Below are 23876 nucleotides of genomic sequence, written 5' to 3' on the forward strand. Positions count from 1 at the left end.
CGGGAAAGGATGCGCGCGGGAAGGAGAAGAGGGAAAAGGTCCGCTCCGCCTCGATTCTTGCCTTCCAGGTCGCAGAGTAGCCGCTCGGCCACTCCCGCTCGTCCTCTCCTCCTGCGGCGACGCGCCGGAGGGAAGCTCCACCCCGCCGGCCCCGCCGGTCGCCCTGCCCCGCCTGGAAGCTACTTGCCCCCGCCCTCCTCTGCCCCGCCTGGAACCTGCTGCCCGCGACCCCGCCTGGAGGCTTGTCCCGGCCAGCCTCCTCTGCCCCGCCTGGAAGCTGCTGCCCCGCCTCCTCTGCCCCGCCTGGAACCTGCAGCACCAAGGTCAGGCCCCTCCCCTGCTCCTCTCCTCCATGTCCTCTGTTTTGAATGCATCCCCTGCTTCTCTCCTCTGATTTGAATGCCTGTGATTCTGTGAATGTGAATGGATGAGTTGATCTGATTTTGCCTGCTGTGAATGCCCATTGTCTAAATGTAGGATGTCTACAACAGAGGGTGCACTAGGTGAGGGAGAAAATAGTGAGTCGGTGAATCTCCTGAAAAGGAATTCGGATGATGTTGGATGGGAGTATGGTGTTCTTGTTGATCCTAACAACAAGGACAAAGTAAAGTGCAAGCTTTGTAAGGAGATGAGGGGAGGGATTTATAGGTTGAAGCAACATTTGGCTCATGAGGGAAAGAATGTGAAGAAATGCACGGCTACAACAGTGCAGGCCATGGAGGCTAAACAGAAGTGCAAGAAAGCACTAGATGAGGCAAAAAGGAAGAGGGAGGAGAAGACTGTTCGTGAGCTAGAACTTAGAGAGGAAGTTAATGTATCTAGGGTTGGAGAGTCAAATGAAGTCACTTGTGTTGGAAGTTCAGAGCCACACAAATTAGGACCCATGGGCAAATGGACACGTGCTATTGATCCTAAAGCTACCAAGACTGATTCTTTGAAGCAACAGCAGCTGAACAAGAAACTTTGGAAAGAAAGAACACATGAGGTGCATAAGTATATTGCAAGATGGGCCTATACACATGGTAAATTGCTAGTATACTATTCTGTACTTACATTACATGATCACTAATTCATTAGATGTTATTCCTGATCACTAATTAGGCTTTTTTTAACATTGGCAGCAATACCTTTCAATGCATGTGACAATGATGAGTTTAAGCAAATGTGTGAAGCAATTGGTCAGTTTGGTCCAGGACTTGTACCTCCATGTCAAGATTCACTTCGAGAGAGATTGTTGGAAGAAGAATATGAAAGAACCAAGAGTCTGCTGCAGGAACGTGAAGCCGAAAAGATAAAAAATGGGTGCTCTATTATGACCGATGCTTGGTCAGATAGGAAGAGGAGAAGCATAATGAATCTGTGCACCAATTGTGCTGATGGAACCTCCTTCATCAGCTCTAAGGAGATGTCACATGTCTCACATACCAGTGAGGTCATCTTTGATCTTGTGGACAAAGCAATTGAAGAGATTGGTCCAGACAATGTGGTGCAAGTAGTGACTGACAATGCCTCTAACAACATGGGAGCAAAGAGGCTATTGGAAGAGAAGAGACCACACATATTTTGGACCTCTTGTGCAGCTCACACAATCAACCTTATGCTCCAAGGAATTGGCAACTTGACTCGGTTCAAGAAAGTGGTTGACCAAGCAAAGGCATTTACCATATTTGTCTATGGCCACACAAGGACATTGGAGTGCTTGAGATACTTCACAGAGGGGAAAGAGGTAGTGAGGCCAGGAGTGACTAGGTTTGCTTCAAACTTTCTCACTTTGAGTAGCATGCAAGAGAAGAAGGATCAGTTAAGGAAGATGGTGGTTCATAGTAGGTGGGACTCATTGAAGGATGTGAAATCAAAGAAAGGAAAAGAGGCAACAACAACTATATTGAGTCCAAGCTTTTGGAAGGATGTGAAGCTAACATTGACTGTTTTTGAGCCATTGGTCAAAGTCCTCCGTTTGGTTGATGGGGATGTGAGGCCATCCATGGGTTTCCATTATGGACAACTACTAAAGGCAAAGAGACAGATCAAAGAGGCCTTTGGAAATGTTGAGGCTCGGTTCAAGGATGTAATAGCTGTTATTGACAAGAAGATGAATGGAAGACTTGATTCTCCATTGCATTTGACAGCCTATTTGCTGAATCCTCACTATAGCTATAGTGACCCATCAATCTTTGATCAGCCCAAAATATCAGAAGGGTTTATATCTTGTGTTGAGAAATTTTTTTATCATGATGAGGACATGCAGCATATGGCTGCCAACATTGAACTAAAGAAGTTTCAGAATAGAGAAGGACCCTTTAGCAAGAAGCTTGCTAGGAATTTTGAAAACTTTGATTACAACCCAGGTAGAGGTACTTCCTATGGCTCATGGTTGTTTGTTGTTTGCTGTTTTCTAAACTAATAGAGGTGTTTTTTTATTTCAACATCATGGTGGAGACTGTATGGATATGAAACACCAGCTTTACAGAAGATGGCTACAAGGATCCTATCTTTGACATCAAGCTCTTCTGGTTGTGAAAGAAATTGGAGTGGGTTTGAAGGGGTTAGTACCTAACTACCTATCTATTATGAACATTTCTGTTTCAGGCTTTCAGCAGCATTACAATTTAATTGTAGAACTGAGAATGCTCTTTTTAAATTGTAGATACACACTAAGAAGAGGAATAGGCTTACTACAACCCGCCTCAACAAGCTGGTGTATATCCAATTCAACTCCAAGCTGCTTAATAAGAGAGAAAAGATCAAGTCAAACAAAATCACTGAGATACTTCAGTCTAGTGATACAACTGAAGCTCAAGGTTTTCTCCAAGAGGGTGGGGATGATTGTGCATTAGCTGACTTTAGAGATGGGGAGGAAGATGAGATGGAAGGTACCGGGATACCTTGGTCTGTCATTGGAGAGGCAGTGGGAGCAGATGAACAGCTTGAGTTGCGTAGAAGTGCAAGAGTGAGGGAGCTCTATGAAGGAGAAGAATTTGAGTCTGAAGAAGAAGAGTATGACGATGAGGATGTGAACTACAGTGACGAAGAAATATGAACTGCAGCTTGTATTGTACTGTCCTTTAGTTATAAATTGTGTTGTGCAGCTTGTATTGAACTACAGGGAGTGAGGGAACTATGTGCTTGTGCTGTCCTTTATTTATAAATTGTGTTGTGCACTTGTATTACTGTCCTATCCACTTGTATTGTAATTACCAGCTGCTGATATGGTGTGCTCATGGATGGGAGGCTGCTGAAATCATCCAGATAAGTCACAACTTAGTGTTTTCTATTTTTTTTTGGATGACCAGCTAGCTGTCTATTGACTAATTTACTAACTACTAGCTGTCAAAATGTGTTGCAGGAGGCAGGAGCTAGGAACATGCAAGAAAGCAAGAGTAAGCCAGCTAGGAATCAGATATGTCTACTGCCCTCTTTTTCTACTTACTCATTACTGTGACTCATATAGTCATATATAGTAGTTATATACATATATATAGTTATATACATAATATATATATAGTTTATGGCTATATTGCCAAAACGCCTAGGAAAACGCCTAGGAGCGCCTAGGACCGAATACTCCCGACTAGGCGCTAGGCAATGGGTCAGCGCCTAGATTCCGCCTAGCGCCTAGCTGAACTTTGTCCCTTGCACAAACCATAGCAGAGGAAATATACAGTTTGTATTGCAAATTGAGACCGTATATAATTGCTACTGTATATGTTTCCTATTGACATCTAACTGAATCGAACTCTACCCAAAGACTTAGCCTTAGATAGGAGTGCTTGGAAGACAGCTTTCACGTGCCTGAACCTTGATTGCTTCTGATGGGTTTCAACTCTAGCTTACCCCAACTTATTTGGGACTTAAAGGCTTTGTTGGTTTCCAAAAAAATGACAGAATAAAAAGAAATAAGGTAGAGCATACCTCGTGTTGAGGCTCCTGGGGGACGACGCTGGTGCAGCTTCCATGCGAAGGAGAGGGTCGTAGGCAGAGGGGGGCGCCTGCATCGGGGCAGACTGGTCTGTGGCGGTGCCACCGCGCTGGGGCTGCCCGCGCGTAGGGTGCCACACACCGCCGCGACGGGGCCGGCCGTGCTGGTTCCCGCCGTCACGGGGCAGCGCGGGAGGCGGGCGTCCATCGCGGAGCGGCAGACGTACGCGGCGCAGATGTGGAAGACCTAGTCTATAGGGGAGAGATGGCGCGGCGACGCGATGAGGACGCGTAGAGCGGCGGCGCCACCAGCAGGGGCGGAGAGGGAGCGTGGGAACAGGAGGATGCAGAGAGAGGTGGACGCGTCAAGAAGTTTCTGGTGGCCTTCGGTGGGAGATGGGGAGAGGATAAGGTTTGAGGGGGAGCCGCGTAGACCACCTGCACCAGCCGCCCCCGCGGGGGAGCCGCGGCCACCGGCGGTGCCCGCTTAGCCGCTGGCGCCGTGTCGAAGGCATAGACCCCGGGCGCGCTCATGCTGGTGCGCCGCGCACACGCAGCGGGGATCCGTCGGCGCTCGCGGCCTGGCGACGCGCCGCCACCCCGAAAGCGAAGGCGCGTGAGAGAGAGATGCGCGCAGCGAGGGGAGGGGAGGCGGCTGCGCCCACCGCCGGGGCCTGGCCACGCCGGTGCGCCGGAGGCCGACCGATGCGGCCGCAGATCTGGAGAGAGGGAGAGGGAGAGGAAGAGAGAGAGGCGCCGTCAGGCCGCCCGCGTCATTGGCCGGCCTGGCCGGCCGGTGCGCTGCCGCCTCGTCCTATCCGCCTGGATGCGCCGCCACGTGGAGAGAGAGAGGGGCAAAGAGGGAGGAGGTCGAGAGCAGAGAGAGAGGGAGGAAGGAGGCGGAGGGGGAAAACTCACCCGCGGCTCATAGATGCACGCACGTAGTAGCAGCAAGCATACAAGCAAGCAAGTGTCGGCAGTGCACCCGCACACACAAACCGATAGCTTTTGCATGCATGCAAAGCAAGCAAGGCCCCAGCAGCATGCACGCACGCGTACTCGCATGCGTGCCGACCACCATGCTAATTAGGCACCGGCCATGCATGTCGAGAATCCACCGTCTCCTGCTACGCACCACCGTCCATTTGCGTGCCGCGTACAATCACCAGGGAAGCCCTACTTCATTGAATGCGTCCACTTGCTTCATCTATCCACTACCGAATGCATGGAGGAAGACTGATTGTGACGCGCTTCATCTGAGTCGTGGAATTTCGATCTAACGCACCAACTAAATAGAACATACGTTGACACCTGGGAGGTGTCCTATTCGGCGTGCCTTTATATCTTTAATATGCACGATGAATGAGTTGATTTCATCAAAATTCATGGAATGAACTCACGATGCATCACCTCACGAAGCATGCGATGACTCCACAAACCAAACACATCATTAACTTCAAGGACCAGATTCTAATGGCTTTAGAAACATAAGTACGTTTTTCCCGCTTGATCAAACCCTAGCATAGGCGAGCGACAAATCGCGCCTTTTTTTTTTTTTGAAGCCAAATGTGTGGCGCATTATTTAGAAGGCGCGATTGGTCGAAACAGGGCGCAAGCAATGGAGATAAGACGAGAACGCACCCTGTTGCGGGCCATGGCGAACGTAGCGGAGGGGGACTTGCCGCCCGGCAGAGAGAGGGGAAGAGCCGAAGAGGGTTTATGCTGCCTCCATGAAAACCCGCTCGAAGCCTGGGGTAAGCTGCAGGAGCTGACTGACGGTCGGGTGGTCAACTCAACCCAAGGGGGCGGGGAGAGGTGGCCGGGTGGGGATGGGTTAGGGGGAGCCGGGGAGGAGCAGCCTCTAGCGAGACGAGGACGAAGACGGTCGGAGGCGGCGAGGGGGACAAGAAGAAGAGAAGACGCCTTCGTTCGGCCGGCGCGGCGGTGTGCAGAGGAAGGAACGAAAAGGAAAGTAAGAGAGTGGTCCGGGGCGTTCCGGCCCAAAACGATTAGTTAATAGCCCATCAGGGAAGCCCAAACTCGTCGCCGTCGCCTTCTTCCTCCTTCCGTTCCTGAGCTTCTGCTTCTCAACCAACACAAGGAGACAGACCCCAGCACCGTCGACGAAGAGGAGACCGGGGAGAGGATGATACTGGCCGTGCTCTTCGCCAACTCCGACGGGAATATCCTCATCGAGCGGTACCTCCCCCCTCACCCTCCGCGGAGATCTCATCTCGATCTCGTCCCCCTTGACGAGATCTACCGTCTCCCTAACGCAGATTCCATGGGGTTCCCGCGGAGGAGAGGCTCCACTGGCGCTCCTTCCTGGTGAAGCTCGGATCCGAGAACCTCAAGGGATCAAAGAACGAGGAGCTCCACGTTGCTTCCCACAAGTACGTTTCATGATCATCTCCCCCACACACCATTTACCCTTTTCATTCTTATTATTATGCTTGTGGCCCTTTTGGTTTTATATAGGAATCAACCATCTCTGATGTGATCATGTGAATTAGCTCCAGGGAAAAAAAAGTATCGTGCTGTTAACAACTGGTTACTTTTAACTTGTTACTGTCATAATAAATTGATTAAGCAAGCATGAAAGATGTTCACAAGTCAAGCCCCAGCTTATCAGCTGTGGTATGAGTTAACCATATGCCAGAGGGTTAGAGGCAATTGGTCTTAAGTACATGTATCCCTTCCTGAGTCCCAGTCTTAGAGCAACTCCAAGAGAGTTGCTATTCCCAGATTTAGATATTTTGTGCTACAAAATAGACTCCAACAGATGTTGTATCTGGAGTTGTAAAATACCCAGCCGTCTATTCCGTGAATCTCGGTGGCCAAAGAAAGCTAGTGAGCGCCGCTTGCTATCTCTCTTTCCCGTGTGGCTTCGCACACACGCGGCCTGTTGCCGCGCTGTCTTGGCCAATCCCCATCGCGAGTCGCCGACTCGCCGGCTGCCCTTTCCGGAGCGTGTTCCTCTCCACGCTGCTCCACCCCTTCGAGCTCCTCAAAAAATCATGCCGTGGCAGTACGCAATCTTGTCACATCCGCCATCTGCAGGAGCTCTGCCCTGCGTTGTACGTACTCGTTCCCCATCCTTGCTAGTCAGACGGTGCCAATCCCTTTTCCAACCGGCTACATTTGATTTTGATAGATTGGGCGACCTCCGAGTGCTAGCCAAGGCCGGCTGCAGCTGGCCATGGCCGGATGCACGGGCGTCAATACGTAGCAGGGTCGCTGCTGTAGCTTGGGTGCAGTTAGCCAACGAGCCGAGCTACCACCATGATGGTTGTGTCTAGGTGGCCGCTGGCCGGTCACGGAGGAAGCAAAGGCCCGGTGACATTCCGGCGGCGGACTACTGCGCCATGGTGCTTCTAAAAAGATGATGTGGCGAGCTATTTAGAAAGGCTGTTGCAGTTCACTATCTTTTTAAGAGGTTTTCTATTTTACATAATGGCTAAATCTAAGGATTTGGCATCTATGTTTAGCACCTCTCTTGGAGATGCTCTTATGGTTGTTACTGAGTAATGCTTGCCCTCGTAGCCAAAATATTGGACCAGTACTCCATCACCGTTAATCCTCAATGATATGCCCTCTCAGTCAAAATATTAGACTATTGCTCCATCACTGTTAATCCTCGATGCTACCCCAGGTCTGTGTCTATTGTTTATACTACGATTGGGGACGTCTGCCTGTACATTGTTGGCAAGGATGAATATGATGAGCTTGCTTGTAAGTCACAATTTTCTGATAATCTTTGGTCTTCCTCCATTTCAAATCTTTGCCATCTTACATTCTCTTTAACTTAAACTGCCTTCTACCCTTTTAGTGGCCGAGGTGATTTTTGCAATTACATCAGCAGTCAAGGATGTTTGTGGAAAACCTCCTACTGAGCGCCTCTTCCTTGACAAATACGGAAGGATCTGCTTGTGCCTCGATGAGATTGTTTGGCAGGTAGATCTTCGACTCATTTTTCTGCCTCATGGATATTTCTTTGTGCCTGTAATCTGGATACAATATAATGCTTAGCATATCAGCTGGATGTTCCAATATCTGCCATGTTCTGTTTCCCATATAATTTATTTAGTGAAGCCAAATGTCAGTCGTGATCCTATGCAACAATGGTCTGCCTCATGATTATCAAACTCTTTTATGCAACTAAACCACAAACAAGTTTGTGCTATATAAATATGTTGTGACGTGTTACCTACGGTAAAAGAATTGTACTTTATCTGACTAGTTGTGTTTATCATTTTTGCAGGGTTTGCTCGAAAACACAGAGAAAGACAGAGTGCGGAGGTTGACTAGACTAAAGCCCCCTGTTGAGCCATGATTTGCATGTAAAGCATATGTTGTGTGTCACTGTAATCCAGATCCAATCTCATTTACATTCGTAGGCAATTTATCAGAGTTTCCATCTGCGCTTTGTATCTACAAGATCATCATCGCTCTTTTGAGGATTGCGTGCGTGACATCAGAAATAGTGTATCATCTGTGAATTGCTGTGTTGATGACTGAGTGATACTGCTTTGTATTTTCTGCTACTCCCGCAGATGCTCACAGGGGTATGCATACCCCTTTTATAGCTGATATGGGATTTTTTTATATATAATTGAGATGAGTTTAACCTGAGAAATAAGTGGGTAGCCAGCATGCATATATCATCCTAATTCCTAACCTAGAATTTGTTGTTTGCAATTTTCAATGTGGAACCATGCCCTCGAACATTGCGTTTCAAATTTCAATGCATCGTCTATTATTTCAAGGCATGTGTGGCTCCCTGAAGTCAACATAATTATCCGGTAGGTAAATTTTCAGTGCATCGCCTATACTTTTATTATTGGTTTAATGACCATCTTCTATCTTTGTGCAAAACTACTGCAGTTGGAAAGCTACATAGTCCTGGCGCTCCCTGTGTAAACTTGTTCTGTAGAGAAGAAGAGACCAAAACTAAACCCCATTACCAATTCTCTATAGTAAAAAGAAAAATGTCACAAATCTAATGGAGTCAAATTGGTAGTATATTAGTAGTAACCAAATCGGTACATTGTGTGTGAGGAAAAACAAATCCAAAGATTATACGATTCCTACACCACGATAATGGTATTTAAGAAGTGGCATTTCAATTTCAGACACAGAACCAGCAGTGTAAGCCTGGCAATCAGCCAATGTTTCAAGAGCAGCTTCGTGCTACTGCTAACTTTGTAATCTATGGAAGAGTTGAAGTTCCTTATGCGTTTCAGACTTCGAGTTCTCTTCCTACAAACTAGTACATGTCCACAAATGCATGATCACCCAGTTTGCTCACTCAGCCCTCCTTTGAAAATTGGAGCATTATGCAATTACAACCACTGCGCCTATATTCAGTCATCCAGCAACGACTGCTGGCGAACTGCTCCTCTGCAGCCATGAGACCAGATCATCCCTTGAACTGATGAAGCTGCCGGCTTGAGATTCACTCGGACAGAATGGCACCGCCATTTGCTCCAGATAAGCGGCGAAAGCACTTGCCAGCCCCTGCGCAAACTTGTGGGTGCTGGATCCAGTGTAAACGCTGAAGGACTCTGGCAAAGCCTTGTGCTGCACCCAGCGCTCCGAGACAGTCTGCATCCAATCATCGAATGCTGTCTTGGCCGCACCAACCGAGAGCGATCGCAGGTCCAGCGACCACTCCTCATCCTTTCTGCTTTGAACCTTGGAATATAAACCGTAGGTCTGAGCAAGATGGAAGACTTCTCTTGCTCTCTGAGGAGGGAAGCCATGGTTGTGGCATACATCGATCAAACAGTTGCAGTAAGGGCGGCGTACTTCAGGGGCCGCAGCGTTCAATACGCTCTTCAGCTCCTTTGTGATATCGTCAGCACCAACCTGGGCATCACCGAGCACTCTGATCAGCTTGACCAGGTTCTGATTGACCTTTTCCAGGGAAGAAAGCACCATTTCCATCTCCTCCCCGCTGCTAAGAGCGATGACAGAGAGCAAGCACCCACAGAGCCGATCATCGGGCTTGAGACCCTTCTCCAGCCCAGCCTCAAGCACCTCCACGGCTTGCTGTATCCTCTGTGCCTTCCCGAGGCATTGGATGACAATGGTGTAGCTCATTATGTTGGGCTCTATCCCGCCCTTCAGCATTTCCCCAAACAGCTGGAGCGCGCGGTCTGTGTCCCCGTTGCTCCCGTATATGTTGATCATGGCCGTGTAGCTCCACTTGTCCGGCTTTGGTACATCGCGGCATTCCGGATTCTTCATCTCGTTGAAGAGCTGCTCGGCCTCGGCCACGAGCCCCACGTCGGCGCACATGCTCAGCAGCGTGTTGCAGAGGATGTTATCGGCGGGCAGCTTCAGCTCCCTCATCTTGTTCCAGAGCTGGAGCGCGTCGCGGCCCCAGCGTGCCCTGCCGTAGATCTTGGCGAGCGCGGTGAGCGTGCGCGCATTGGGGTCGACGCCCTGGACGACCATTTCCTCGAACAGGTTGCGCGCGAGGCCCGGCTTGCCGGTCTTGCCCAGCGCCTCGAGCAGCGCGTTGTAGACGAAGATGTTGGGCTTGATGCCGACCTCCCTCATCTCCTTGAAGACGAACTGGATGCCCTCGTAGTCGCCGGCCTCCCCGAACATCTTGGCGAGGACTGCGAAGGCGACGTGGTCGGGCTTCCAGCCGCTGCCCCTGGCGCGGTCGAAGAGCGCGAGCACCTCCTCCTTCATTCCGAGGTGCGCGTAGACGTCGAGCACGGCGGAGTAGGTGACCTCGTCGGGGAGGACGCCGTCGGCGGCGTACATGCGCTCGAACCATTCGACGGCCTTGGCGAACTGGCGGCAGCGGCGGGCGGCGGTGATGAGCGTGGAGTAGGTGATGTTGTCGAGGGGCACGCCCGCGTCGAGCATGTCGAGCGCGAGGCGCTCGGCGAGCGGCCACTGGCGCGCGGCGCGGAGTGACTTGAGGGCGACGTTGAAGAAGATGGTGTCGAGCTGGAAGGTGCCGGCGGGGAGCGCGCGCAGCCAAGCGAGGAGGGAGAGCGTCTTACGCCACGACGGGTGGAGGTAGTTGAGGAGGAGGAGCGCGTCGGAGGGGCACGGCGCCGCGCCCTGCCCCTGCTGCAGGAAGAAGGCGTCGAGGGTGCCCGCGAGGTCGGCATCCTCGGGCAGGGCGCGGAGGGCGCGCAGGAGCGGCTGCAGCGGCGCGGAGGAAGTGTTCGCGGAAGGAGAGCGGCGGCGGTGGCGGCTGAGCGAGAGCACGCTAGGCTTGGGCCTGGTGGGGTTCACCCAGGTTGGCTCCGGGGCGGGGCGGTCCGCGATCGGAGTGGGCTTGTCGTGGAGGAGCGTGCGGGACAGCGGCTCCAGCTGCTCGGAGAGGGAGGGCGATGCTGAGCCGGCCGCGGTGGCGGTGGAGGAGCAGAGGATGGTGGCGGTGGGCTTCGGCTTGGTCTTGGGGTGCTGGTAGCGGCACCGGCTCCGCGGCGGAGAGAGGAAGAGGAATGCGGAGGCGGAGGCCGATGCCGCGGTTGGAGGTGCCGGCAGTGGCGCCATGGCCGACGCGAGACGAATGGATATAGGAGGAATGGAGGAGGATTGGGGAGAAGGGAACAGCACAATCCACTTCTGAAAATATATCCGACACAAATATCTTGTAATAACTGTCTGTATGGGCCTGCTATTCGGCCCATACTTGTTTCAGGCCCAAGGACCAGGATTTGCATATTATGAATAAACTGAAAGAAAAAGAATAAAATACACCGGTGGCCCTTTAACTTGTCGGCCTGTGTCAGTCCGGTCCACGAACTTGCAAATACGGAAAATGGACCCCTGACCTTGTCAAGTTGTTCACCGCAGGTCCATTTCCCATCCGGCGCGGCCTCCAGGTGACGTGGCAGCGCCAACGTGGCGGACGAAGCACGTGAGCCGCACGTTTCAATGTAGGCCCCTCACATCAGGGTCGCCCCCTACCTCCCGCTCCGCACGGGACGAACGCCGTCGCCGGCAGCGCTTGGACCACGCCTGGCCGCGTCCTTCTCCCGCGTCCCCTGCACGACCGAGCACCCCGCGCGGACCCTTTCTACACACCGCAGCCCCTCGCCCCGAGCCGCTCGTCCCGCAGCGCCGAGTCAGAGATCCGCCATTGTCGGCATGGAGCCGAGCTCCTTGACCGGCCTTTCCTCTCCTCCCGCGGTCTGTCTCTCCCTCTAAAATGGTGCCCAGAGTGTCGCGTGAGCACTCCACACTCACTCTGCTTCTCCCCGTGCTCCCTCTCTCGCTCTACAGGCGCCGCCGCCTCATCCCGAGCTAGCAGCGCCGCCGCCGTCGTCGATCTCCTCCTCTATCGCTTTCTAGTAGACGCGAGCTTGTCGATGAGCTTTGGGGCGTGCTAAGGCACCATCCAGTGCTTCCGCGCTCTTCCTCTCCCTCTCCGCGCGTCACTCTGGCTCGCCGGAACTGCGCGGCCAAGCCGCACGTAACGCCGCCTCCGGACGTCCTCTGCCGCGGGGAATGTCCTAGGCGAGTTCGCCTCGTTACGCTCTCCACCCTCGTGTAACCCACACAGGCGCTAGCGCTCCACAGCGCCACCCCGCCGAGCTCGCCGTTGTCGGCCATGGGTGCCGCCGCGTCTCGCGCCTCTGGGTCCACCAAACAGTGTGGATGCAGCGCCACCCCGCCGCGTTCGGTATTGAAACGTGCGGCTCACGTGCTTCGTCCGCCACGCTGGCGCTGCCACGTCGCCTAGAGGCCGCGTTGGATGAGAAATGGACCTGCGGTGAACAACTTTGACAAGTTCAGGGGTCCATTTTTTGCGTTTACAAGTTCGTGGACCGGACTGGCACAGGCCGACAAGTTAAAAGGCCACCAGTATATTTCACTCAAAGACTAAAAGAACAAGTCTCTTAAAATCGGAACATGTTCATGGTTTACTTGACCAACATGTTTAGAGCAATCCTCTCTTGCACAGATCATACAAAACAACTAGAAGAGACGACGACAAGAACACAAATTTGCATATATTATGTATTGCAGCAGGCACGATAGTTTGAAAGTTCAGAAATGTTGTCACTGCTGTTCAGGGATTGATCTTCATGGCGTCCATGATGTTCTTGCCCTCAAGCTTACAAGACAGCAACAGCCAGACATAGTCCTCAACGCCTATGGTTTTGTACCTCGGCGGCTCGCTGTGGTCCCCCAACTCGGTCCCGACCATCGTCTCCTCCAGTGGCGCGTACGTGCCGCCGAACTTGGCGGAGTGGAAGGCGGCGATGGAGCATGGACACCCGGTCATGAGTGGGGCTAACCACCGCCCGATGCTCGATGCTCTTGTACCTCCCGTTGGTGAGCACCTCAACGACATCGCCGACGTTGGCCACCAGTGCTCCCAGGATGGGGTCGACGCTAACCCACGCGCCGTGCCACCGAATCTGCAGCCCCGGGACTGCGCTGACCTAGAGCAGGAGCGTAAGCCCGACAGTGTCGGAGTGAGGCGATAGGCCCAGCACCCTACCATGCGTGCCCCCCGGGCACGGCGGGTAGTAGTTGATCCGCACGGCCTACGCGTCAGCGAGCCTCGTCACCATCCCGGTGTCTACCACGCCCAGGTTGCCACCATGGCCGCCAGCAGTCGGGTGGCGACGCGCTGCACCTCAGCGGAGTAGGGGCACCAGCGAGTCACCGAACGTGGTGGGGCGCGCCGACCAGAAGCTCGAAGCCCGGTACTCGGGCGGCTGCATGGAGAGGAAGAGCATGTCGGCCCAGTCCAGCTTCTGCTCGTCGGAGACGATGAAGGCCTACCCGTACCCCTCGATCCCGCTGGGCTCCTGCGCCACTGCGCGCTTCTTGGCCAGCGGGAGCCGGAAGAAGGCCTGCAGGTAGGACTTGACGGCGGCGATCACCGCGTCGGGCACCGCGTGGTTGAGCACCTGGAAGAAGCCCCAGTCCTCGCAGGCGGCCTTTAACTTGGAGGCCTCCTCGTCCCCATGTGACGGGTCCAGGAGCCTTGCGAGGTCCACCACCAGCACCGAGGCGGCCGCGTCGCCATTGGCGTCGGCGTCGACGTCGTCGCGGATGTAGCGGTGGAGCACGGGCGCCGTGAGCTCGTCGGCAGGGCGCGCGGCCAGTTCTTGCACGTTGGGCATCTGCAGCGAGCCGCCCAGGTTTCGCGGCTTGGCATCCATGGTAGTTGGTGGTGGTGGTGGATGCCTGAATTGGATCGATTATATATATTAGCTACTGGATCGACTCGATCGATGAGTAGTTGGTTTGGTGGCTGGCTTTACCTCTGCATATCAAGTCGCCGGATATATCAATGTCGGCGTCCGGTCTGTTATAAACGCAATATAAATGATGAAGAACAGTATGATAAATATAGAGGATACGAGATTTTAATGTGGAAAACTCTTCTAAGAAAAAAGGGAAAAATCACGGGCATCGGCCAGCAAATCTTCACTATATCGGATCAGGTTACAAACGTTGGGGATTTACAACTTTTCTTATCCCAAGACGACGGCTTACAGGAGGTATATATAGAGATGGAAAATCCTAATAGGCGATGATCCATACCGCTTCGCTTCGGCCCAAACCTCCCGACGACGGGCCTTGTTTCGCTCCGATAGAAGTTAGCCTTTATCTTGTACATAACTGAATTTGGAACACAAGTCAACATGGCCAGCAGGCAGCAGGCGGCAGCCGGCTAAGTAGTAGGTGCCATTTCTCATTCGCTGTGTCATGACCGGTCTACCAGTTCGCTTGTTGGTTTCAGTCAGGACTTATCAGCCATGATACATTATTTTTCTCTCACAACACACCACCACCAGCCAAACTTATCAACCTAGAAACCAATAAGCGAACATGATGTACATCCGGAGCGACTTGGGTTGGTGGTCGGCTGTGCTATACTACTCCATAGTCCATACTGTACATGGCCTCCATTTGGCTGCAAATTAGTTAACTGACAGATGGACTGACTATTAGCAAGGAGTTTTTTTAAAAAAAAAGGAAAATAAAAGAGAAAAGGAAAGAACCCTACCATTCATGAGAGCACCAGCGTCGCATCGAACCGTGCAATCGAACAAAAGCAAAGTTCGTAGCCTCCATTGTGTGCGCGTCGGCACTCGGCCTGTTCCCACGCCTGCACTTGGGCCACGCGCCAGTGTTCAACATGGTGTCTGCGCCGCACCTGACCCCATGCGGCGCTGTGCCCCCGCCTAACCCCACGTGGTGTCTGCACCCCGTCCGATCCCTCCCACCCACTCTAGTAGCTGCAGAAGCTAGGTGATATTGTAATATGTGCAACATTCTGATCTACTTTTAAAACATCCAAATGCAACACTTGCAACATACGTTTGAAGATAGATAAACATTTGAAAACATGCTTCTCAAACACTTGAAAAAACACCTAAAAATGCTTGAAAACCATTGCAAACATACACAACATCTAGATAAAACACTTGCAACATATATATAAAACATATGCAACATCCATATAAACACACTTGCAATATACATCTGAAAACATAGATGAAATATTTGGGACAGACGCTTGCAACATACGTGTACAGACGTTGCAACATCCCCAATCTACTTTTGCAACATCCGTATTAAACACTTGCAACATACCGCTGAAATATGTGAAACACTTGAATCATACGCTTGCAACATGTCTGAAAATGTTTGAAACACTTAAAAACACACCGTCGCCGACGGCCATGGCGTACCTAGTGGGGAACTATGGTGGCGCAAGCCTTCCCTTCCTGTCGATGGCGCGAGGTGGATGGGGGCGCATGCATAGGCCTCCCCTACCTCTCCTTCCGTGATGGGCAAGGTGGATGTGGGCGCGGCACGCGCGAATGCGCGGAGCAGCGCAGGAAGGGCCAATTGCCTCGCCAGAAGGAGCAGCACGGGAAGGAGTCGACCACGTGGGAGACACGTTGAAAGGTCCTAATATGGCTAGAGGGGGGGTGAATAGCCTATTTAAAATTCTACAAGCCAACTAGAGCAATTTGATTAGTATGACAAATAGCAAAAAGCAAACTTGCTCTAGCTCTACAAAGGTTGCAAGCCACATATCCAACAATTCTATTTACTATGATCACTAGACACACAATTTACTAAGTCACTACTCACTAAGAGCTCTCACACTTGCTACACTAAATAGCTCCACTAGATGAATTTAAGCTACAAAGCAAGCTCTCAATTCAAGCTACACTAAAGAGCTTACTACAACTAGTTGCGGGTATGTAAATGAGTAAGTGAAGTGATTATATTGCCGCGTAGAGGAGTGAACCAATCACAAGATAAATACTAACTCAATCACCAGGAGAATACCAAAGAGCAAGAGACAACCAATTTTCTCCCGAGGTTTACGTGCTTGCCAACACGCTACGTCCCCGTTGTGTTGACCAACACTTGGCGGTTCGGTGGCTAAGAGGTGTTGCACAAACCTCATCCACACAATTGGACACCGCAAGAACCTACTAACAAGTGAGGTAACTCAATGACACGGGCAATCCACTAGGGTTACCTTTCGGCGCTCCACCGGGCAAGATACAAGTCCCCTCACAATCACCGAGATGATGGCCACGAACAATCACCAACTCGTGCCAATCCTCCTCCACTGCATCAAGCCATCTAGCTAGTGGTAACCACCAAGAGCAACAAGCGAATCTGACAGCAAAACACAAACACCAAGGCCCGTTCGCTTTGCTGAAAAAATAAGCCGAAACACTGTTTTGGCTGATTTGTTGTGAGAGAAAAACACTATTTTCGGCTAAAAAACAAGTTGAAAAAGACGGATTATAAGAGAAACGAACAGGGCCCAAGTGCCTTTAGATGCAATCACTCAAGCAATGCACTTGGATTCTCTCTCAATCTCACAAAGATGATGAATCAATGATGGAGATGAGTGGGAGGGCTTTGGCTAAGCTCACAAGGTTGCTATGTCAATACAAATGGCCAAGAGAGTGAGCTTGAGCCGGTCATGGGGCTTTGAAAGCTCTAGTTTGGTTTTGGTGAATTGATGAAACCCTAAATGCTAACCTAGTTTATCAAGTGATTATGAGATAGGTAGCACATTCCAAGTGGTGAAGCAAATAAAGATCATGACATGATGATGGTGATGCCATTGTGATGATCAAGTGCTTGGACTTGAAAAGAAGAAGAGAAAAACAAAAGGCTCAAGGCAAAGGTATAAATAGTAGGAGCTATTTCGTTTTGGTGATCAAGACACTTAGAGAGTGTGATCACATTTAGGTTCGATAGTCGTACTATTAAGAGGGGTGAAACTCATATTCGGAATACGGTTATCAAAGTGCCACTAGATACTCTAACTCATTACATATGCATTTGGGATCTAGTAGAGTGCTAACACCATTGAAAATGTTTGTGAAAATATGCTAACACATGTGCACAAGGTGATACACTTGGTGGTTGGCACATTTGACCAAGGGTTAGGAACTTCACCGGCACCTTAGAAAGAAAAGATGGAGGTCACTGTAAGTGACCGGACGCTGGTCTCGGTTGGACTGACGCATCCGGTCAGTGGCAGCAGAGGGCGCGCAGCATCGGTCTCTGACAGAATGCTGGGTCACTCAGTGACCGGACGCTGACAGGGTGCGTCCGGTCCTACTAACGTGGCAGTGGATAGAAGAGTCGCCGAGTGACCAGATGCTGGGTGTGTCTGGTCGAGCATGACCGAACACGTCCGGTCATGAAAAATCGTCTCTAGATGCTTACTGGAAACAATCGGACGCTAGGGTTCAGCATTCGATCACTTTGAGCTGCTGCGTCCGGTCATCACGTGACCGTTGAGATCGAGCACTCAGTATTTGAAGAGAGGGGACACATGGCACGCATTCCGTGACCGGACGCGACGCTGAGGTCCAGCGTCCAGTCAATATGATCGGAGCGTCCGGTCACCCCGTGTTAGGCCCAGTGAAGGGGTACAATGGCTCTATTTCATGGGAGCTTCTATTTAAGCCCCATGGCTGGCTCAAGCTCACTCTCTTGGCCATTTACATTGACATAGCAACCTTGTGAGCTTAGCCAAAGCCCTCCCATTCATCTCCATCATTGATTCATCATCCTTGTGAGATTGGGAGAGAATCCAAGTATATTGCTTGAGTGTTTGCATCTAGAGGCACTTGGTGTTTGTGTTTCGCTGTGGGATTCGCTTGTTACTCTTGGTGGTTGCTGCCACCTAGACGGCTTGGAGCAGCGAGGATCGTCGAGCGGAGGGTGGTGATTGTCTCTGGCTCTGATCGTGGTAATTGTGAGGGGTTCTTGACCTTTCCCCGATGGAGAGCCAAAAGGTACTCTAGTGGATTGCTCATGGCTTGTGTGATCCTCATCTTGTGTTGGTTGTGCAGCACCCTATTGAGGGTTTGGCGTGTAATGCCAATTAGCTCGTGAACCTGCAAGTGAGTGAATCGCCACAGCGAGGAGTAGCTTGTCGGCAAGCAAGTGAACCTCGGTAAAAAAATCATTGTGTTTGTCATTTGATTCCGAGGCGATTGGTCTTCATTGGTATTCATTCTTATGATTGATTGGCTCCTTCCTCGACATGGCAATATAAACAAATTGCTCACTCTCTTTACTTTACCACAAACTAGTTGTCAAGCTCTTTAGTGTAGCTAGTTGTGAGAGCTTGTTAGTTTGGTTAGTGTGACTCTTTAGTTAGCCTTTGAAAGCATATTAACTTAGTGTAGTGTCATAGCTATTATGTGGATAAAAACTATATAAACTAGAATTGTGGTAGGTGGCTTGCTTTTTTAGTATGCTAGCGCAACACTTGCTTCACCTCATAATTGTCTAACCGGATTGTTAAGTGTTGTTGTAAAATTTTTAATAGGCTATTCACCCCCCTCTAGCCATTAGGACCTTACAGGCTTAAATAGAAGCCCCCACGAAATAGAGTTGTTGACTCTCTGTTCCTGAAAGTACATCTTGCCCTTTAGTGGGTTTTGGATGATTCAATGACAACGTGATTAAAGGTCTAACCTGTTTGCTAAGTGTGGACAGGTAATAGGTCATCTCACAGGTACTTAATGAAAAGCCAAAATGATGTGTTGTTGTATAAACAATCTAGTTTAAGCACAAGACAATAATGCAAATGGAATTCATACAAAGGCTTATTTATTGTGGGATTTTCATGTACTATGTGAAAGCAAGCACGTAAGAATTAATTAATGAGACATGAGGGATTATATATGGAATGGTCTCATATTTGAAGCTTGCTAAATTGAAATGAAAAATATAACAATACAAATGAATGGATGATTCAACACAAGATGTGACTTGATGGCTTGAGATGGTGAAGATAGCAAGGAAAGGTTTCGAGGTACTAAGCAAGGGTGAAGGGCAAGCGACGACTTGGCGGCCAAAGAACCTAGCTAGGGTGAAGAAGGAAGTACTTGCATTTAGTTGAGGTACTAATCAAGCTATGATGGTCATGTCTATGTGGAGGATCAAATCACTATTGGAGTGTTTGATGGAAGTGACTTGATACATTTGTGATTATTCAAATTTAATGAATGGAATCAAGTCACGTGCTCAAGATGGCTATGCTCAAGTGAAAAGGAAAATATCAACATGTTGGCACCCTCACTTGATGAAGAGTGGAATACATGGCTTAGGTTGAAAGAGATTGACTCAAAAGGTTTAAATTTGTTATACTTTTAAATTTGAGTTAATAGGAATGCCGTACTATTAAGAGGGATGCATCATGTTGATAGATAATGTTTCATAAGTGCTCAAGCCAACCCATGTGTGTTCTTAGAGTGTTTGAGAGACAAAAGTGTGAACTGATTTTTGCTGGTCTGGCAATACCGGACGTGTCCGATATTAATACCGAACGTGTCCGGTATTTGTCCAGCAATAACAATATTGTTGATCTTGGGTTGGTTCGTCGGGAGTTCCGACGTGAGTCGGAAGTTTCGACGGTCGGGAGTTCCGGCAATGGTCGGGAGTTCCGACATCTCATGCTTAACTGACTTAGAGAGTTCACTGTGGTGGTCATACCGGACGTGTCCGGTATGGACGGCCAGAAGCCAACGGCTATTTTTCAAATGCCTTGAGGGTCGGGAGTTCCTACATGAGTCGGGAGTTTCGACGGTTGGAAGTTCCAGCATGAGTCTGGAGTTCCGACACCTCACATACTTTAACTCAGCTACCATAGTTTTCAAATGTGTTTAGGGTCGGGAGTTCCGACATAAGTCAGGAGTTTAGACGGTCAGAAGTTCCGGCACTCATCGGGAGTTCCGACGCCTCACAACATTACTATAACTCAGTTACTGTTGGCGCAGTGTAAGTCATACCGGACATGTCCGGTATGGCAACGACTATGTAATGGCTAGTTTTTCCAAGGGGGCTATAAATACCCCCAAGCCTCCACCTTTGGAGGCTGTTGATTCTGCTGGTTTATATACACGTTTTTAGCCTTACCAACTCTCCCAAACCCTCCCTTAGTGAGTGTGTGATCCAAATAGCAAAATCCATTTGTGGGTTAAGAGAGAATTTGAAAAAGAGAGCAAGCCACCACTTGAGCACTTGTGCATATTGTCTGTTTCGTGATTCGCATTTGTTACTCTTAGACTCTTCGGTCCTAGATGGTTAGGCGTCGCCAAAGAGCACCCGAGAGATTATGGTGTGCCTCGGAAAGTTTGTAACGGCCGATTCCGCCGCCTCAGAATCAACTAGTGGAAGGAGAAAAAGGAGTTTGAAAAGACTCCGGCTAGAGTGACCTTTGTGGTATCCTCTAGGGTTGACCTTCGCTGGGTTGCCCACAGCTCCCTCAATGGAGAGTATGACTCGAACAAGTCTGAACTTCGATAAAACAAATATCGTGTCTCAATTCGCATTTCATTCGATATTTGTGTTGCTCTTGCTCTTGTGCAGGTTATCTGTGTATATTGTCATATCTAGTAGGTGCCTGCAATTTGATTTGAAGTTAGAAATCAAAAAAAGCAAGTTTAGGGCTGTTCCGCTGAAACCGTATATACCGGACACGTCTGGTATTGATCACTGTGCCAGGCTATTCTACTGAACACGTGCATACCGGACGTGTCCGGTATTTCCTGCCTGTGTTAAATTATTTCATTCTCTATTCTAACTTTGTGTTGTAGGGTTGTAGCTTCTAGATATATTCTTTATACCTTGTATACTCTGTGGCTAACTTATGAGGGGTGGTACTACTCTTTATTTGGAGTTTCCATTTTGGAAGCTCCCTTTACTAATTATTTTCGCATTAAAAGGTGTTAATTTTTAGAAACGCCTATTCACCCCCCTCTAGGCGGCATCCTAGGTCCTTTCAATTGGTATCAGAGCAAGGTTCTCACCTAAAGCTTCACCGCTGTGAGAAAGGGATGTCGATGCCTATCGAGTTGGAGTCGGTACTTCTCCAAAATGATGGTTCAAACTTTCTACCTTGGTCAATTCATGTACTCAATGCTTTTAGGGATACTAGTCCTCTTATTGAGCATATTGTGGATGCAAGCATACCTCTTCCTATAGTTGATTGGAGCAACTACAAAAACTTGTTAAAAGAGGAAGAGATATGCGTGCAACTCAATGCTCAAGCTATTAATGTCATGTTGAGTACATTGAGTGCAGAGGTTCAAGATGAGGCAATCTTCAATGGACAACCACCTCCAGAGAGTGCTCATCTCATTTGGACTAGACTTTTTGATTTATATGGAAAATCCAAATGTGATGATGCACTTGAGATCGAGTCAATGGAAAGTATGTCCATTGTGTCTTCATGCAGCGAAGAAGCCTCACAAAACCTCAAGAGCGCAGAGCTGAAGCAAGAAGTGCAAGCAGCGCATGACTTGCTGTTTGCCTACACATATTGAACATGTCTGGTATGGCTGAGGCAGAAGAGCAGCGAGCAGCTGTTTGCAACGATGCTCAAGCCCGGTGGCAACCAAGTGATGAGTCAACCTTAGTATCTCATGATACTTATCACTTGTGTCTCATGGCCAAGAAAAACAAGAAAAAGAGTAACAAGAAAGATCAAGAAAAGGAGAAAGCACAAGTAGATGATCAAGATGAGAGTGATGTTGAAGTTGAAGACAACTACAACCTTGATCATCTCAATCACAAAGACAAGTTCATCATCATAAAGATTGTTGAAAAGAATGATTAGCTTGAAGAAGAGATTGAGAAGCAAGAGCAATCACTTCAAAAGCAAGAATTGTTTCTCATCTCTAAGATGGAAGAACTAAAGGCTCTAAGTGAAAGATATAAAAAATTGTCAATTGAGCATGCTTTAGTTACTAACTCCTCTTCTAGTGTTTCACAACTAGAGAAGGAAAACTTTGAGCTCAAGACAAGGCTAGATGAACTATCAAGCAAGTATAATGTGCTACAAGCAAACTATGTTCATCTAAAGTGCTCTCATGAGGAAGTAGTAGAATCAAGCATCATGCTTGAGGTAGCTCATGAGGTTGTGATCACATCGGTAAAATTTTCTCAACCTCTCACACATTCACTCACTAGTACACCATCTCAATTAAATATTTCTTGTACTAACGAATGTGCTCCTCAAGCAAGCCAATCTTCGATTGAGCTAAATCTTATAGAAAACATAGAGCTCAAAGAAGAGGTGAAAAGATTAAAGAAAGATGTGATTCAGTTGAAGGGTAGGGAGAAAGCACAACCTTCTTAAGATAACCGTGATAACATGGTGAATAAGCTTGAGAAGGGTTCAAACCTTGCTTCCTCCAAAGCCCAACAAAAGAATCATATTTCAAGTAAGGCCAACACAACCAAAAGCAAGAAACATGGAAAAAGGTTAGGCTATGGTTGTGGATTATATGGACATGAGTGGGCAATGTGTCCACATAAGAGTTGGGCCGACAAGTGTGAAGTGGCCGAACAAAAGGCCTCAAACAAGTTGGCCAACCAAAAGAAAAGTGATGGACAAAGCGCTTATCACATGGGCAAGAAATTGGGGCATCCTACCAAGAAATGCCAAATGTACAAAGAGGCAAGAAAGGAAGCCCAAGTTGCAACAAGAAGATGCTATGGATGCAATGAGATGGGCCACAAGGTTGATAGATGTCCATACAAGCAAAATAAGCATAGAGCAAACAAAGGCTGCATATGCTATGCTTATAGAAGAAAGGGGCATCTAAGCTATGAATGCCCAAATGGTAACGCTCCTAAGCCCAACACATTTGTTTATAATGATAAGCTTAGGAAGACCACAAATGGAGTTAGCACTAGCAAGGTGATGTGTTCGCCACAAACTAGTGCTAAAGCTATTTGGGTGCCTAAGCACTTGTTGACTAACCCAAAAGGACCCAACAAGAGTTGGGTACCAAAGTGAGCTTAGGTTAATGATGTAGGTACTTGGTGATGAGATGAAGGCTTTGGGGTGGTTGAGCAAGAAATTTGATAATATTCACTCAATCTATCAACCAATTCTTATCATAATCTCTTATATGGTTGACCCAAAGATAATTCAATGAATATATCATATATTTCATCCTCACCATTGGTAACAAGTACCTAAACCTTATAGGATAGCCACCTTGTTTGTTTTGTGTTCAATAGTTCACAAATAGGCATATTTGTGAAATATTGAAAGTGACTAATTGAAAAGTATTTTATTTTGCCATATGATGCTTTTAATGGCTCTCTAGTGGAGCAATTTATTTGTTGAGATGCAGGCATAAAATAAATACTATCGCTAAAATGAAGAATCACAAGCAGTGGGTTATTTGTTTCTGTCCTACACCCATCGGACGTGTCCGGTATGGATAGGGATAGAAAGCAAGTGTTTCTGTTCTGCGTATTCCGGACGTGTCCGGTATACCTACCGGATGTGTCCGGTATTGCAGGAACCAGAACACTGATAGGATTGCAACTGAGTCTTTAATCCATATATTTTCATATATCCTTAATTTACTTAGAAGCTTGTGGTTTATCAAAACTAAGTGGATTGTGAGCATCTCTTAAACTCAAATTTAAATATGGAAAATTAT

At 48.9% G+C, this 23876-nt stretch overlaps 3 protein-coding genes and 1 pseudogene across 3 annotated transcripts; 2 read left to right on the forward strand and 2 right to left on the reverse strand.

Annotated features, from left to right (window-relative positions):
* Positions 1-224: 224 nt before the first annotated feature.
* LOC136518315 (putative transcriptional regulator tpeD) lies at positions 225-3780 on the forward strand. The gene is made up of 4 exons (XM_066511968.1): positions 225-1065; positions 1102-2373; positions 2410-2545; positions 2648-3780. Exons 1-4 carry the CDS (start codon positions 479-481, stop codon positions 3038-3040), a joined length of 2388 nt encoding a protein of 795 aa, XP_066368065.1. The 5' UTR covers positions 225-478; the 3' UTR covers positions 3041-3780.
* A 2133-nt stretch (positions 3781-5913) lies between these two features.
* On the forward strand, positions 5914-8337 carry LOC136517932 (uncharacterized). Its single transcript, XM_066511588.1, has 5 exons — positions 5914-6117; positions 6198-6311; positions 7571-7650; positions 7748-7872; positions 8180-8337. Exons 1-5 carry the CDS (start codon positions 6065-6067, stop codon positions 8249-8251), a joined length of 444 nt encoding a protein of 147 aa, XP_066367685.1. The 5' UTR covers positions 5914-6064; the 3' UTR covers positions 8252-8337.
* A 495-nt stretch (positions 8338-8832) lies between these two features.
* Positions 8833-11532, reverse strand: LOC136516760 (pentatricopeptide repeat-containing protein At5g46580, chloroplastic-like). Its single transcript, XM_066510245.1, has one exon. The coding sequence runs from the start codon at positions 11440-11442 to the stop codon at positions 9286-9288; it is 2157 nt and encodes a 718-aa protein (XP_066366342.1). The 5' UTR covers positions 11443-11532; the 3' UTR covers positions 8833-9285.
* Positions 11533-12964: 1432 nt separating this feature from the next.
* LOC136516252 (S-norcoclaurine synthase 1-like) lies at positions 12965-14069 on the reverse strand (annotated as a pseudogene).
* Between the last annotated feature and the right edge of the window lie 9807 nt (positions 14070-23876).

Source organism: Miscanthus floridulus, chromosome 17 (genome assembly GCF_019320115.1).
Source record: "Miscanthus floridulus cultivar M001 chromosome 17, ASM1932011v1, whole genome shotgun sequence".
NCBI classification, from domain to species: domain Eukaryota; kingdom Viridiplantae; phylum Streptophyta; class Magnoliopsida; order Poales; family Poaceae; genus Miscanthus; species Miscanthus floridulus.

Bases quoted from the DNA above. Each gene is read 5' to 3' on its own strand.
- LOC136516760 (XM_066510245.1), bottom strand. From the start codon at position 11,442: ATGGCGCCACTGCCGGCACCTCCAACCGCGGCATCGGCCTCCGCCTCC.
- LOC136518315 (XM_066511968.1), top strand. From the start codon at position 479: ATGTCTACAACAGAGGGTGCACTAGGTGAGGGAGAAAATAGTGAGTCG. The intron at 1,066-1,101 runs CTAATTCATTAG...ATCACTAATTAG, and splicing joins GTACTTACATTACATGATCA to GCTTTTTTTAACATTGGCAG. The intron at 2,374-2,409 runs GTTGTTTGTTGT...AAACTAATAGAG, and splicing joins GGTACTTCCTATGGCTCATG to GTGTTTTTTTATTTCAACAT.
- LOC136517932 (XM_066511588.1), top strand. From the start codon at position 6,065: ATGATACTGGCCGTGCTCTTCGCCAACTCCGACGGGAATATCCTCATC. The intron at 6,118-6,197 runs GTACCTCCCCCC...TCCCTAACGCAG, and splicing joins GGGAATATCCTCATCGAGCG to ATTCCATGGGGTTCCCGCGG. The intron at 6,312-7,570 runs GTACGTTTCATG...ATGCTACCCCAG, and splicing joins CTCCACGTTGCTTCCCACAA to GTCTGTGTCTATTGTTTATA.